This window comes from Wyeomyia smithii, chromosome 3 (genome assembly GCF_029784165.1).
Source record: "Wyeomyia smithii strain HCP4-BCI-WySm-NY-G18 chromosome 3, ASM2978416v1, whole genome shotgun sequence".
In the NCBI taxonomy this organism is placed as follows: Eukaryota; Metazoa; Arthropoda; class Insecta; order Diptera; family Culicidae; genus Wyeomyia; species Wyeomyia smithii.
Window position 1 is genome coordinate 223046693 of NC_073696.1, and position 16743 is coordinate 223063435.

At 35.5% G+C, this 16743-nt stretch overlaps 1 protein-coding gene across 16 annotated transcripts in view; it reads right to left on the reverse strand.

The window, feature by feature from the left end:
* The window catches only part of LOC129732265 (protein winged eye), a 674761-nt gene that overhangs the window by 42454 nt on the left and 615564 nt on the right, over positions 1 to 16743 (reverse strand). For 15 of the 16 annotated variants that reach the window (XM_055692969.1, XM_055692970.1, XM_055692967.1 and 12 more), the window contains 2 exons: positions 8496 to 8621; positions 7158 to 7901 (listed from right to left, as the gene is read on the reverse strand). In XM_055692969.1, coding sequence (XP_055548944.1) covers positions 7158 to 7901; positions 8496 to 8621 — 870 coding nt within the window. The remainder of the gene's footprint in view (positions 1 to 7157; positions 7902 to 8495; positions 8622 to 16743) is intronic. The other variant, XM_055692983.1, reaches the window with a different exon arrangement.

A 16743-nucleotide genomic window follows, 5' to 3' on the forward strand; every position in this document is an offset into this window, starting at 1 on the left:
CAGTTTTGGCAGCGCAGTCTTTTGAGTAAAAGTAGAACTGACGCATGCTGTGTGCTGGCGAAGCGAATACAAGCCGAACCCACAAGCTGGACCACATACGCACACTCTGTCTTCGCAGCGATGTAATTACCAGCACTTTCATAGCAAACTTCCACCTTTAATAGATGGAGTGCGCTGTTTGATTTGACGCTTGTCATTTGTATGGGATCGATCCAGAGATGTCTGTCTTCTTGATATGATGTTTTTGCGTACGGGATGTCTTCAGCAAAGTTGTAGATAGTATTTTTTCTTTCAAGAAAAACCCCGCATTAAACACCGTAAAAATATTTGTCTTGAAAAAATTAAAAAAAAAATATAAACTCACTTTTTAAAGATTTAATTTGTTTTACAAAAACTGCACATTGTTATCTAAACAATGATGTTAGTTCGATGTTGGAAGAAAAGTGTCTTCAGCAAAGCTGTAGATAGTAATATTCCCAAAAAAAAAAAAAAAAAAAAAATATATATATATATATATATATATATATATATATATATATATATATATATATATATATATATATATATATATATATATATATATATATATATATATATATATATATATACCTATATATATAGATGTATATATTCTGCGAAAAAATTAAAAAAAAAACTGGAATGACAAAAATAATAAAACATTGAACATATAAATCCAACCAATCATTTTGAATCAGATAGAAGAAATGGTTTTATTATTAATTTCAACTTGTTTTTTTTAAAGTTCCAAATCCAAATAGTCCCGAAGTTTGATTTATATTAGCACAAAACCCGAGATTTTAAATTTTGGGATTAGTTCCTACGCCATCTATTAATGATAAAAAATATTTCTAGCATCTACACAATTTGTTTGATCGGTATATTGTCATCGACGAAGTTGTAGAAAAGATGTAGACCTTTTAAAGAAATATACACTGTAAATGAAATTTGAAATAAAATTGTTCATTTTGCCAAATATTGTTTTATTTCCTTTTTTTCCATTTTTCGAAGTTCAATTAACTAGGGTATCGAACGTCTTCATCAGTGGTTTTCCTCGGCAGGTTTTCTGCAGCAATCTTATACAAAAACCTGCCGAAGAAAATCACTGACGAAGACGTTCGATACTCTATATGGGCTAGCTTACAGAGTGTAACTATCATAGTAACAAATCAGATTCCTAAAAAGGGAGTTTTTTGAGATATTTAGTTTATGATTATATTTTTGTGTTTTCTTTTTTTTTTCGTCTCACAGTGTATGTTTTTTTCTGGAATGACAAAACTACTGTCTACAACTTTTTTGAAGACATTATAGCAAACAAACAAAATTTTCTGGTTTTAATTTTGGTTTCTTTTTTTTTATTTCTATTTTGTTTCTTTTTCTCATTAGCTATTTTTGTGGTTCTCAGAAAAAAATAAAAAAAATTAGCTTTTTGGGTTGATTTTTGTTTTTTTTTTCAATTTTTTTTCTCAATTTTTTTTCTCAATTTTTTTGCTAAATTTTTTCCACGGTTATTTTTTTTCTGAGCGACAACTTTGCCGAAAACACCACACCAATCAAACAAATAAGCCGGTTTGCCTTTAAGCATGCGAAGTAAAATGCAATACTTTTATCGAATAGAAAATGAAGAGTACGAAGCATTGAGAATAGAGCATTTCTGATCACTATAACGTCAAAGACAAAATCGTTGACGATGAGATGTATTTTAGAAAAAATAAACCTACAAACTTTTAATTAGATTTAAATGAAAATTATAAAAGGAAAATTCGCTCAGATGCTGTTCTCTGCGTATAAGTACCATATTTTTTTTAATATGAAAATTAGAAGATTTACTGTAGCTTTTGGTGGAAAATTTATTCCGGAAATTTCGAAAAACCTCTTTCAGTATTTACCATTTTTTAAATCATAAAAAATGCCATACTTCACAGTTTAATGAGTTTTAGTTAGTTAATTTTAAACAAAACTCCAATGCTACCTAATGTACGCATACACTGGATTTTTTTTTTCAGCCGGGTTATTTTTATGCGTTTTTCAAACGCGCGGATTATTTTTCATAATAATGCGGATTTTTTTACGCGATTTTGAAGTTTATTTGTACGAGGTATCAAATAAGTTTAGTATAAGTAAATCTAATCTAATTTTTTAAACCGCGTTAAAAGAAAATCCAGTGTAGCTCTGCAAAATCATGCTGAAAATAGTTTTTGTGCAATATTTCTAACAAATTTCTGTATCAACCCATTTGCGTCGACAAATATATTTCTCATGATTTGTTTTGAGATTTTCGTTTGCATCGTTCGAAAAGTTTGCTTCAATACTTGTGCACAGTGGTACGAAAGTTGAAAATTGTGAACTCTTTTCATTTCCGCTTCAACTGCTGGTTTTAATTGACATACCATCTTCAAAGAATATTTAGTACATAGAAAATCTCAAAAAACGACAACAAGTTTTAGCTCGAACATTTCGGCAAATTCGGACATTTAGACAAATGGTGTCTTCAGCAAAGTTGTAGATAATGTTGTAACAAAAAAAATTGTTGAAGACACTTTTCTTGTAACTTCTCTTGTTTTGAAGATATACGCTTTCAAAACAGACTATCTAGACGACTGTAACTTTTAGAAGGCAATAGTTGTCAGCATATATTTGTTATTTATCAATTGAAAAACTAGATATCTTAAAGTAAATTTTTTTTCATTGCCTGGAATGATATGGATGCGTTAAAATCTGAACCATTAAAAATGGCATTTGAATCGTCATCACCAAACTCGTTTTTCTCGAAACATAAATTTTCGAGTTATCTAGTTCTAGCATTAAGGGAAAAGTGTCTTCAGCAAAGTTGTAGATAATATTACAGGTTGGACTCGATTATATAGAGACTCCATTATATATTGACTCGATTATATGTGATTCGATTATATATATAATTTTAGAGTTTTGTAAATTTTTTTATTGAATTTCAAATATGATTTATCTGGAGCTAATATATCGTAAGATAATATCTACAAAATACGTAATGCTTGACAAAAGGGGAAAAAATAGAAAAAAATTTAAAAAAATTAATTTAGAAAATTGTTTGAAAAAATTTAAAACTAAAAATACTCAAGCAAAAATACCTGAATAAAAAAAACTTTCAAAATAAAAAAAATAAAAAATAAAAAAAATAAAAAATTTTTCAAAATTTGAGCAACATTTACATTTGACAAATCTACATATACTTATATATTCTTTTTCCAATATTTTTTTCTTTACAATTGACTGCAATTACACAGAAATAACTAAAAGATATTTTTTTTGCAAGAAATGTGTTTTCTTGACTTTAAAATAAATATTAAACATTTTTTTCCTCTGATTCGATTATATATAAAAAAACACCCAAAACATCATAGAAAACAGAAAAATAGCGTCTACTCAGTTGAAGTTTTTGCCGAGAATTTTTTAAAAAACATGTCTTTTTTTAATTGCATGTCTGCCATCTGGCAATCAATTCCGTAGAATGGTTATGTTAATATTTCATCCAATGCAGGTTTCGTCTGCTAGTTTTTGCTCATTTGTGATCTTACCGTCCAATTTACCGTTCAATTTCTACAAATTTTTGAAAGTAAATCTATTTGCTTCTCGATTTTCTCAAGTGGATAAAAGTTTTACGTTGAAAATATGGTAAAATTTGATGATAAATTGATCAAAAAAGCGTGATTAGATGAATATAGGTACTGAGATGAATATAGGAGCGGTTACCCTATCAATTCGAAAACAACATTCAAATCAACTTTTGGAATTTCGTTTCGATGGTCTGAAAAATTTTGTCTTTTCGAAAAAAGTCCCCGTGTAAAATTCCAACTCAATCGTGCAGCCGCCTCTTTCCCAGAGGTACAGTCACAAACTCCGATCTCACATACAGACATTTGATGCGAGTTTTTATTGCATAGTCATAAACAGTATATTTTCCCGACATTGCTTCGCCAGAATAAAGTGCTGATACTAGACACCTTGTTTTCCACGGGAGAAACAACAACGACCGCTTGACAAAAAAAAAAAGAATAACGATAAAATTTTCAAAAAAAAAAAAAATAATAAAAAGCTTTAAAAGGACAAGCGAAAAATTTGGAAAAGAAAAATGTTCCTCTCCGTGCTTTCAGTAGAATTTGTTCATATCTTATTGATTTTATATCAATTTAGCAACATTCTTGGATCCGGGCAGTCTTTATTTCATACGCACGTATGGAGATTTCTGTATTAGAAGTCACTGGCAAAGGTCTGAAATATTAACCTAGCCTTGACAATCGAACTTCTGGAAGTCGTGCTTTAAAGCGGTTAAAGTTTTAATCTTTTGGCCAATAAAAAACATTTTTGGTCAAAAAAGTCGTTTATGCCAAATGTCGTAGAAATGGACGTATCGTCGAGTGCGATTTTTCTGATTTCTTTTTTAAATTTATCAGTTTTCGTAATTTCATGCATTGCTAAGACATTTGGTTCGGTTGGTGCACGGAGACGAAACAGTTCTACCCTACTGTTAAATGAATGCAAAATCCTGACATTAAAAAATAAGATAAAATGCTCTATAGGAGGGAGGGTGGGGGTTCAACCATCCCCCTGGGCTACGCCACTGTTTTGCATAATGTATGTAATTTACAATAAAAAACTTTTAATCTGAAACCAGAGTCGATTTGATGTCGATTAAACTACTTCTATAAATCTGTCATGTGATGCTGTAGTGCAACCCACGAACATAGTACAACCATTTGAAAGTGAACAAATATTTTTAGGATTATTGTAATTTGTAACTTTCATAAAAGGAAAATACCTTAGAAAATAAAAGGAGTAAAAACATCAAAAACGTTTTCGTTTAACATGTTTTATGGAAAGGTTCTTATATTATTTTATTATTTCTTAATAACATTATACAGGTCGGACTCGATTATCCGGAACATCAAATTTTTTTTCATTCCGGATAATCGAGTTTTCCGGATAATCGAATCACACAAAAAATACTGAAATTTTGCGATTAACGAACATAAAATAAATATTTCTTCTCTTTATTTTACTTGTATGATGCAGTGGCGTAACCAGGAGTTACTTCTGAGGCGAAAGGGGGTAAAATATTAAGAAGCAAAAAAAATAAATTGGACATTGATTATTTCACTCAATTCGAACTTTTCTCAAACATGCCGGAACGGAAGTGACTTAACTGGTTACAAATATGCCAGAAAGGATGGTAAAGGCAAAATTTCGGAATAAAAATTGAAAACGAACACCAAAAAAAATAAAATTCCGGATAATCGAGTCCAAAATTCCGGATAATCGAGTCCGACCTGTACTATTTTTTTAAAAAATATCAGTTTTTTAGGATACTATCTTTTTTCGAAAAAAATCCTTAGAAAATTTTTAAAAACGATAATATTTTTGTTCGGAAACCTGCCTATAAGTGACAGATTCATCTTCATTATCAAGACATTAACTTGGGATGGGTAGAAAAAAATGAGTAGAACGAAATGAGAATAACATACATAAAGAATATATTCTTTTTGAACAAAAAATCAGATTTTGAACTATTGTGAAGTTCAAAATAAATGAAAATTTGTCATTTTTGAGTAGTTTCCTCAAAAAAGATTAAGCCTATTAATACAATATAATTTTCTTTTCAAGGTATTTACTCTTTATATTTAAATTGTTAAATGATAGAATTTAAAAATACCAATTTTACTTTAAAGTTTCAAAGAATCCAGCAAACCTGCATGAATGAATTGAAAAAAACTTCAAGTTTTCGATTCCACCCAAGTTTTATAGAGAGAAATCAATCAATTTTAGAATTGTCAACGGCAAATGAAATGTAAAAATAATTGGTGCCAGCAGAAGTATTGCGAGAGATTTATGATGGTTTTGTGCTTGTTTAGAAGGAAGGACATTTTACTCTAACTAAAGTGACATGAAAATCACTATCGCTGAATTGGGATTAGGTTGTTTTTTTTTATCAAAGAAAAGCTTGTCCTTTGTACAATTAGATGGTAAGTTTCTGTTGTCGGTATGCGATTTTATTTTGTGTGGCTTAAAAGAGTTAAATTTTTTAAGATTAGTCTCGAACTATAACTGATAAATGACTCGAATAAAATCCATAAAAAACGTTTTTTTATCTGCCTGTGTCTTGAAAACAATACTGTTATAGGAGAAAAAATCCTGGTTTCACGAAACAAAACGTTATAAACTTTCTAATAGACTCTTCGTTTCTAGGTATAGGATAAAAACTTGCACAGAAAGCAATAAGTAAACTAACGAGAAACCGGTCAAAATGAGTAACATATAAGAACAACATCCATTCCAAAGTGCAACAAAGTGCCATACTTCCAGCGCTTTTCCCAGGCAACCTTGGGTGCATTACATAACCATCCGGCTTTCTTCCTCGCAATAGATAACGTAAACTTAACACAACGACTAGTGACTAATGAACTTAACGACTATATGTATGTATACAACTAATCAAACCAAGTAACATATAAGTAAGTCTTAAGGTTCAAAAACAAAAGCGAAACACTTGAAAGCCGCCGCCGCCCGCCGCAAGAAAGTCGACCGAACGCGCGAACGAACCGAAACAATAGCGCGAACAATTAAATCCAATTTCCGCGGTCCTCCCCGCCGAAATGGTTTCCGATTGTAATTTGACAGCCAAGGGAGCGAGCGGAAGACCAGCCGGTGGCGGGTCCAATTCAAGTGTCACACACATTCCTCTTTCTTCTGTAGGGCGAATTCAAATGGTCGATCATGGTGGTGGCGGCGCCGCCGACCGATCGGTTAACGCAAAAAAGAACGTAATTTCATCGCACCGATAAAGCAGAAGTAAAGTCGCCGTGCGACATTTGCATTAGAGCCGACGGCTTTGATGGTTTCTGACATTAAGTGTAAGAAGGTATTTAAAGGTCGAGCTCGGTTCATTCATGTGCTTCTTTTTGTTAGTGTGTCTGTGCGTATGATACATTCTTTGTTTAATTTACAATTCACTATATCATAGAGAAGAAAAAAAGCAGGAACAAAACAACTAGAACGAGGCCATGCATCGGTTGCGAGTACGGTGCTCTACTAGAACGGATGCAAGATCCTCGCTTTCAGAACGAAACACCGCAGTACTAGGACAATTTGATGTGATGATCACTTACGTGAACGACAGGACATGCCGCCGTACTGTTAAGGTTTCTGGGTTGATTGGACGCCTCGATTGTCACCGAGTTGGATGGTCCCCAGCTGCTACTGTAACTAGTACTTTTACTACAGCCGGTGCTACTGGATGTCGATATCGAGGAGTACTTTTGTTGATGCTCGCGTTGGAGTTGATACTGACGATTGCTACGAGGCGCTACAATAACGCTGCAGTCAGATGAACGCTGTTGGCCGACCGTTGCTTCTCGACCGGCCAAGGGCTGATTAATGGTGCTCAGAGCAAACGATGGTGATGACAGACAGGACGGAGCTACTGTTGCAGTGGTCACCGTGTTTGTAGTCGTCGTTGGCGTCAGCACCAGATCAAGCGTAGTTGCGTCTTCTTGCTGGTTGCTGCTGTTGTTGTTGTTGTTGTGGTGGTGGTTGTTGCCGTTTCGGTTGTCGTTGTCGATCGGATAGCGAGGACGGTGTTCCGACAGCCGCAGAAACGTAGTGCGAGCAGAAGTACCGGTTATAAAGGATTGAGCTAGTCTTGGGTGGTAGTTGTTGGGATGTAGTTGATGTTGTTGTTGTAATTGTTGAACGTTGTGATGTTGATAATGGTGACGCTGATCTAATCCGTCTGATTTATTGCTAGCATTGTTACGATTATTAAGATTATTGCTATGGTAAGTTATCTGACTGCCGGAACTAATATTTTCGGTCTTTACAGTTAAATTTGCTACGGATGGTACTGGAGGTACCTGAGTGGAAACAACACAATAATGATAAGAAAGTTATCGTATACACATTATTACACGGCGGGGAAGAGTGTCGAGAAGAAAGGTACAATGGAGCAGAGAAAGAAGTGAGTGAAAAAAAATCTACTTGGGGTGAAAGATGTACCATATGGAAGGAGCGTGAAATGAAAAATGCATCTCGCTCAGCGGAGCGTTTCTTATATTGCTTTCTCGATCTCTCTTGGCATGAGTGTTCCGAGGTGAAATTGTGATGCGCCTGTCACCGTTTAATCGAATAATTATACCTCATCGTCATCATTAAAACGCGCTACATCATAACGGATTAGACCAATCGGGTGGAGTTGGATCCAACACAAGAGGAAATAAAAAGTAATTTTGTTCGATAAAGGAATTTTGACAGCATGAACTGACGTGGCCCGTCGGGGAACGTGGCCCAGTTCAGGTTTTCCGTTTCGCTATTAAGTTATAGAATCAGAAATTTATTTCTGTATATCATCCACTTCATCTGCACGCAGCACAACTGCTCGGAGCTTGGCGGATAGGTGCATGCTATTACTATTACTATTACTAGACAGGGAATCCTCCCCAATTACTCACTTGGATCTGCAGCGGCTCTAGTGTACCGTGCTCCCACCTGCCGATGCAGGTTTCCGTCTTTTTGGCAACCGCTGTGGTTCCATTGATAAAATCTGTCTGTGATTGTACGAATATGCTGCTATTGGCCTGAAACGAAATTGAACGAAGAAAGAAGTTCATTAAAAATCGACCGCTTGTACGAGGACCCCAACCCATCCCGACCGAAGCCAACTCAGCCGCTCCGAGAATAAGTTAAGGCACGAAATGGTTTGTGGCTTGTGGCCAGTCGGACCCGGACAATTAACACTATTAGCATGCGCGCGGTAAGCAATTTACGGGCTTTTTACCACAGTAGGAAATTATCTTTCTGTGGGGTTGTGTTGTTGCGTAGATTTGATGGAAAGCGTCGAGGGAGTGAAATTATTTGAATAAGGGAGAGAGAAAAAAAAAACGACTATCTGATGATTGGTACTTTTCGAACCGTGAAGTCATGAGTCATGTCCAAGTCAGATATTAACTCTTGTTCGAAAACGCGAAAGCCGGCTCGGGTTATGATAAAATGAAATGATGTTCGCTATTCAACAGATAAAGCAAAGTTTAACAGGTGTTTTCGACATGCATTTCGTAATTCTACAAACACAGAAATGTTCCACCTTGCTGTCGGAAAATGTATGAATAAAATCTTGTACCCATATGCGAGTGTTGTTTGTCTGATTGTGCCTTTAAACAACTTTCAATGAGATTGTTTGCGCTTTGTTAATTGGTTGCCATTGTATCATATTATTTTTTCTACAAAAGCTCATCATGTATAATGACACTGATAACAGAGGTTACAATGTAGATATTTAAATATTTATTATATTTTTAACGGATTTGTAACTTTGCCAGCTTCTATATTGCCATCCCAGCTGTACACGTATGCCGAATGCTGATTGGTCATCGTGTAGCAACAACATTTAAAGAAAATAAAGTAAAAATGGATAAAGATAATTTATTACGATCTATACCCTTTTTAATAGCACTGAAGAACAATCTGCATGACACTCCAATCGAACGGAGCTGCCTTGCGCTGGTCAGTGTAACTGACCGCGAACTAACGCCATAACTGTTTAATGATAATTGCAAATTTGATGGCTGGTTATTTCATTACATTTGCAGAGTTGAAAGATTCTTTCTTTTCCTCCTTTTCTCTTTTTGTGAAAGATCAAGATAATGTCATCGCGAAAGCGTTGTGTGATTGTGTTTATTGTGCCATTGGTCATGTTTTGGTGAATATTATAGTCGCATTAGACTTGCAAAGTTTTCAAGGGTTCTATAAAATGAACAAACAGTTTGAGCTTGGTGGCAATAAAATGAAAGCTGAGATTGCAGTTGAAGCGCAATTATATGCGAACAAATTTCATCGTAGCCAATGCTTTTTATCATACAAAAACAAAGGAAATTAGGTAATGGTTGCAAAGACAGTTTCCAAAATGAGTGCAAACGTATTCAAACATATTTAGCTGAACTAAATTTCGAAATCAAAACTCCCGATCAATATTACCCGAATACCGGATCAATTTTTCATGACACAATTGCATAAAAAATGGATTCATTCAGCATTCCTCGTTTTAAAATAGACATTCAAAGGTAGAAACTTTCTCGAACGGCAAAGCAGCGAATAAATCGACAACGAAATAATCCGCGGAACATAAAATTCCACCAAGACTTGTTTTTGTTCCGTGTCGCTCCATCAACTTTCGATTTTAATCACGACGCCCGTTGATATCTGTTACAGGTACCACTTCTTCTTCGGCTTTCGTTAGCGTTTCTATGTTTTGTTTAAGCGCCTGGCATCGTTTTAGCCGTCAGATTCCGACTAGAAGCAGCAGGAAATTCGGTGCTAATATATTCAAGTTAAACCAGCTAGAAAATTGCTGTGCATTATTTAAGTTACTATAATTTCTGAATTTTTGCCCTCATATGCTCTGGTCTTTTTGAACTTAACCTCACTGATCTTATGTCCACAAACGTTCATACACTGTTACAAAGTACTCGTGGTGGGCTAGAATTTTCGTAACCTTCCACGAGCTGTGACTTTCGTCGTGTTAGATAAGTTTTATAATGAGCAACCCATCGAAAATACACGCGCAAAAATGAAGATTAATGTCTCCGCTCTGTGTGTGCGAGGAGAGATAATCTATTTTTAATCACCTGCAAGGGATCTCGCCTGCTGTCCTTCTTTCCATTCGGCTACATGCACTTGTAGTAGAGTTCCAATCAAGTTTACGAAGCCGGTTGGACCCGGTTTTGTCCAAACGGAAAAAGAGAACACACCCCATGCTGGGCTGCCTGAATAAACAACGTCAGTGACGATTCATCTCTGCCAGTTCACTCGGAACAAACTTCAATTTCCATAGCTCAAGCAAAATCGAGTGTGTGCTGTACGAGTGTACGTGTGTGCGTCTTATTGGTTCCAGGGAGTAAGAACGGCGAGTGATTGATCTAAGAGGCAAGCGGAGAACTAAGTGAAAGCAGGTCATAGGAAGAGCCGGAGGATGTGAACTTTCCAGCTCATCAATAACCCAAGAAGTTAGCTTTTGTTCTCCGGCAAGCATCCCTATTTTCACGCAGCAAAACAGGTGATTAATGGTGGATGGGTTGAAGCTTCCGTCGCGCCAGCAGGGAGGCGGTACAAGCTGCAACCGCTGAAGGAGCGATTTTTTTCGCTCTCTGGCAAACCAAAACTGCTAATGACACTAGGCGAAAAGTCGATGCTTCTGCTATGGTGCGTTTCGAGGCTTCACTCTGCCTCACCATCGGGTTCTGGATGATTGAAACGTCATCATGGCCGCCGTCGAGTCGGACAGAAACGGAGGCAAACAGATATTTTAGAATATTTGGCCGACTAAAAGTTCTTTTGTCCCAATTTCCTAGATAATGATGATGATTTTAAACACTTTTATCCAAATTTTTCTCTTGAAGGTTTACTGTTACATTGATACGCATCGAGACTTTCAAGGTGAAGAAACTGTTAAACTTAAATTGCAAAACACGGCTGCCATGCAGAAGGTGCGTCCAACACGAATAACTTGATTCGCAGGATTTTATAAAGAATTTTTTACACTGTTTACTACAAAAAATTCTACCAATGTAATTTGATACATTGTCAAAATAAAATAATCAGTTTGAAGAGGTTGTGTATGAGATACGACCGCAGGTTAACGTAGAATTACGAGAGCCTGGGGTGACATTGCGCATTTCGTCTCGAGTAACTCGAACAAAATTAAATGATTAAATGGTGGGCGTTATGTTCCGTTTATCGTATTTTTTCGAGTTTGCGGGTTAGATGAGCCGAAGGACAAATGACAATGACAGCTCCATTTGAGCTTAAAGCAAAACAAACAGTATGTAACGTGCACGAAAATAGCAAAAATCGTTCGAATCGAGCTGCACAATGCCACCCCTGTCTTATGTTAATGTAAGGAAAACATTTGGTTGGGTTAGGGAACACACTTGATTGGGTTTTAGATCTGATGCGGTGATTTTTAGTAATACAGGTCGGATTCGATTATATAGAGACTCGAATATATATACACTCGATTATATATGATTCGATTATATATAATTTTGGACTCGATTATATATAGTAGCAAAACATTTTTTTACTAATTTCAAATATGACTTATCGTGAGCTAATATGTCGTAAAAGAACTTCAATAAAATACTTAACGCTTGATGGGAAGGGAACAAAATAGAAAAAAATTAAAAAAGTTTGAATTTTTTTTGAAATTTAAAAATAAGAGAAATAGAAAAATACTTAAGTAAAAATATTGAAACAAAAAACAAATGAAAAATAAAAAAAAAATTAGAAAATTAAAAAATTAATATTTTCAAAAATTTGAGAAATTTAGTACACACGAGTTGACAAATTAATATGCACTGCTCAGAATTTTTCTTACCGTTTGACTGCAATTAAATCAGAAATAACTAGAAGATACTTTTTTTTGTAATCTTTGGTCATTATAGGCTGTTTTCCGGAAACCGGAAGTCACCGTTCGGAACTTGAAAATGGCGTCTGGAGTTGATTTCCAGTCTCTGGGCATTATCTTGATTGATGGAAATACCCATATGGGACGATATTTTGCTTAGTTTTCAGCTCTGGTCGGTCGAAATTGACATTTAAAACAAGGCTTAACATTTTTCATTAGAATTTCTTGGTGGATATGGAAATGCCTTTGACCTACTGCGCTTTATAGCAAAAGTATTTGTTAATGACAGAACATGGTTACCAACTGCAGATGAGCTGCGCGATGATTCTCGTTTTATTATTATCTCTAGCAGTGTTACCCGCCATTTGCAGCAAGATATTCCATTAATATCGTCAGATCAACAGGTACTCCAGCACCAACGCGCATAGTTTCCATTACGCAGCTAATGATGTATTCGAACTACCGCGAGTTAAAACTCAGCTTGAGGTGAATGGGACTTTGTCTTTTCTTTGAGTTTGTCTGTAACTTGTAAATTCGAATTGCATGGAATAGTGACGGTAAACTGTATGATGCGAAAAGTAGGAAGTCATATCCAAGACACGACCGCATAACCGACGTAGAGCTATGTACACTATTAACAAATGCGTTGTAAAGAGTGTTCCATTAATTGGTCATTAAATCTACTATTGCTCGCTAAAATCAAGAAACTCTTCATTTAATTAACGCTGGAAGTCTATCTATGAGAATAATACAACACTTTAGGTAATACGGCACTACTTGCAGTGAAAGACAATTTTTTCGTTTTGTGCCGTGCTGGAGTACGAAATATATGTCAGTGATCGTGGTTGTGAAAAATGCCATATCTATCAACCTATTAAAACTGAGCAATATCTCAAATCGCTGAGAAGTGCCAATGCACCTACCACAACTAGCGCTGCCACAATCGCTGCTGATACCCGCTGTAACTACTACTGTTGCTCTCCGCTACCACTGCAGCTGATGCAAAGTAAGAACTGCCCTAGTCGGTATCTAGAACGAATATGTCTGGTTTAGGCAAAACCAGGCTCATGAATAGGCCAAGTCGTACCTTCCCGGTTTACAAGGTATAATATTCTGTCGACCGTTCTTTGAAAGGTAGTCACATTAAGCGACCAATTAGAGTTTGAATTCGGCGTCTTAACAAGGATTGACAATTTTCGATAGTACAATAGTTCGATAGCTCGAAAAATCAAACAGCATTTTACTGCATTTGGGTGGGTGCGTGCATAATTTTCCAATCGATTGCTAAAAGAGCGAAGGAAATCGGTTTAAAACAAACTGACTTGAAAACAAGCATTGTAAGAGGCACAAATTTCGCCCCCTCCAGTAAATAGATTTTCAATTTACACCCCTATGTGGTAGGTAAAAGAAAACCGTAGTTCTACGTTGAACCCGTATGATTGTCTTAAATCTTTTTCACGCGACTTTTTTATGCGGATTCCGGAATTTACGCGGATTCCAGAATTTACGCGTGTTTTTACGCGGTATTTTTGCCTTTCTCCTAGAAAGGTATAGCAATCACTGCAAAAACCAAAGGAATAAAAGTGCTCCAGAGGGTCGAATCTCGTATATCAATCGACTCAGTTCGACGAGCTGAGCATTTTCTGTATGTGTGTGTGTGTGTGCGTATATGTGTGTGTATGTGTGTGTGTAACGCTCTCCCAATCTCACTCGATTTTCTCAGAGATGGCTGGACCGATTTCAATAAAATCAATTGCAAATAAAAGGTCTATTTGCCCCACAAGACCCTATTGAATTTTATTGTAATCGGATTTCTAGTTTAAAGGTTATGTATCAAAATGTAAAAATCACGAAACAACAATATCTCAGAAACTACGCAACCGATTTGAACAAAATTAATTTCAAATGAACGGGCTACCTAAAAACTCATAACTTTTGAATTTTATGAAGATTGAACTTGTGGTTCAGAAGTTATGGAAAGAAACGTGTTCTGGAGACTGTTTAATCTCACTCATGTTTCTCAGAGATGGCTGGACCGATTTTCATAAAATCGGTGTCAATTGGAAGGTCTAGTTGCCCCATAAGACCATATTGATTTTTTTTGCAATCGGACTTTTACTTTGCCTGTTATGTTTAAAAATGTAAAATCCAGCTATGAAAAGTAAAATTTCACAAGACTGCTTAAACTCATTCACTTTTCGCAGAGATGGCTGAACCGATTTCCACAAAATTAGTGTCAAATGAAAGGTCTGCCTCATAACACCTTATCGAATTTAGCTGTAATCGAACTGTAACTTCGTCTGTAATGTATCGAAATGTGAAAATCACGAAACATCATTATCTCAGAAACTACACAACCGATTTGAACAATATTGATATCAGATGAACGGGCTAGTTAAGGGTTAAATGATGAATTATGATTGAACAAGTGATTTCCTAATTTGGCTGCTCTATACGTTCCCATTTCATTCGATTATAATCGAACTTAAGCAACCGTTATGTATTAAATTGTAATAACAACGAAAGTCTATTATCTCAAAGATTACACGACTTATTTAACATAACAAGTGTCATACGAACGAGTTATCTCTTAAACTTACAAATAACAAATTTCATAACAACTTGATATGTGGTTCAAAAGTAATGAAACGAAAAGAAATTCAAAGACTATTTAAAACCATACCTGCTTTGATCGATATATATGGGCTCAAAATAATTTAAATGTGGTATCGTACTATTTGAACGTTCCCGGTATCGCTCGTGATGAAATTGTTCGATATTAAAAGTCATTTCTTTTTGCCTTTCTCCTAGAAAGGTATAGCAATCACTGCAAAAACTAAAGGAATAAAAGTGCTTAAAAGGGCCGAATGTCGTATATCACTCGACTCAGTTCGACGAGCTGAGCATTTTCTGTATGTGTGTGTATGTGTATGTCTAACGCTCTCCCAATCTCACTCGATTTTCTCAGAGATGGCTGAACCTATTTCAATAAAATTAATTGAAAATGAAAAGTCTAGTTGCCCCATAAGACCCTATTGAATTTTATTGTAGTCGGATTTCTAGTTTAAAGGTTATGTATCAAAATGTAAAAATCACGAAACATCAATATCTCAGAAACTACACAACCGATTTGAACAAAACTAATTTCAAATGAACGGGCTACCTAAAAAACCCTTAACTTTTGAATTTTATGAAGATTGAACTTGTGGTTCATAAGTTATGGAAAGAAGCGTGTTCTGGAGACTATTTAATCTCACTAATGTTTCTCAGAGATGGCTGGACCGATTTTCATAAAATCAGTGTCATATGGAAGGTCTTGACGCCTTACAAGACCCTATGATTTTTTTTGCAACCGGATTATTACTTTGCCTGTTATGTTTAGAAATGTGAAATCCAGCTATGAAAAGAAACATATTCCGAAGACTACATAAACTCACTCGCTTTTCTCTGAGATGGTTGAACCGATTTCCACAAAATTAGTGTCAAATTTTATTTTATACTTAAATAACAACAACAATTTATTTTATACTTAAATAACAACATCAATATTTTAGAACCCAAAGAGTGAATATACCTTTAATGGATTTATGCATTCATGTTAATTTATTTTTTCAAATAATAAGTTTGAATGAGAAAGGCTGAGTCTGACCGCTAGGTGGATTAATTTAGGTTTTTTTTTCTTACGCGGATTCCGTAATTTATTCAATCGAATTCCAGAATTTACGCGGGTTTTTTTACGCGGATTCTGGAATTTACGCGGTTCTCTTACGCGGATTCTTGAATTTACACGGTTTCTTTTTATGCGGCACGATTCCCCCGCGTAAGCGACTATAGTGTATTGTTACTAGTGATGCAACAAACAGGCAGCGTGGCGTAGTGGTTAGAATGAGGGAATTTGAAAAAGAGGACGGACAGCACTGTACACTTTCTGTAGGTAAACAACTGTACACCGTCAACAAGCATACCGTTGAAAGCACAGAAAAACATTACTCAAGGTGACAAGAAGACAAAAAGAAAAAGGAATCGAAGCTTCACTTCATATATTTTTTTGGCATTTCCGGTCTTCACGTATCTTTTGACTTTACTTCTGCAATACACGTAAATCAGAAGGCTCACATAGTGTAATCGTTTAACAGCTCGAAACGATGAACATTTATGTTCGAGATTCATTTCTCCGGATACCACGTGATTACGAAAGTAACACATACATCCACTGACAGCTAAAGCAGGTATTAGACGAAGCAAATATTTGCTATTTTTGGTACGGATTTTATTTTGTGCAAATAAAATTCGTATGA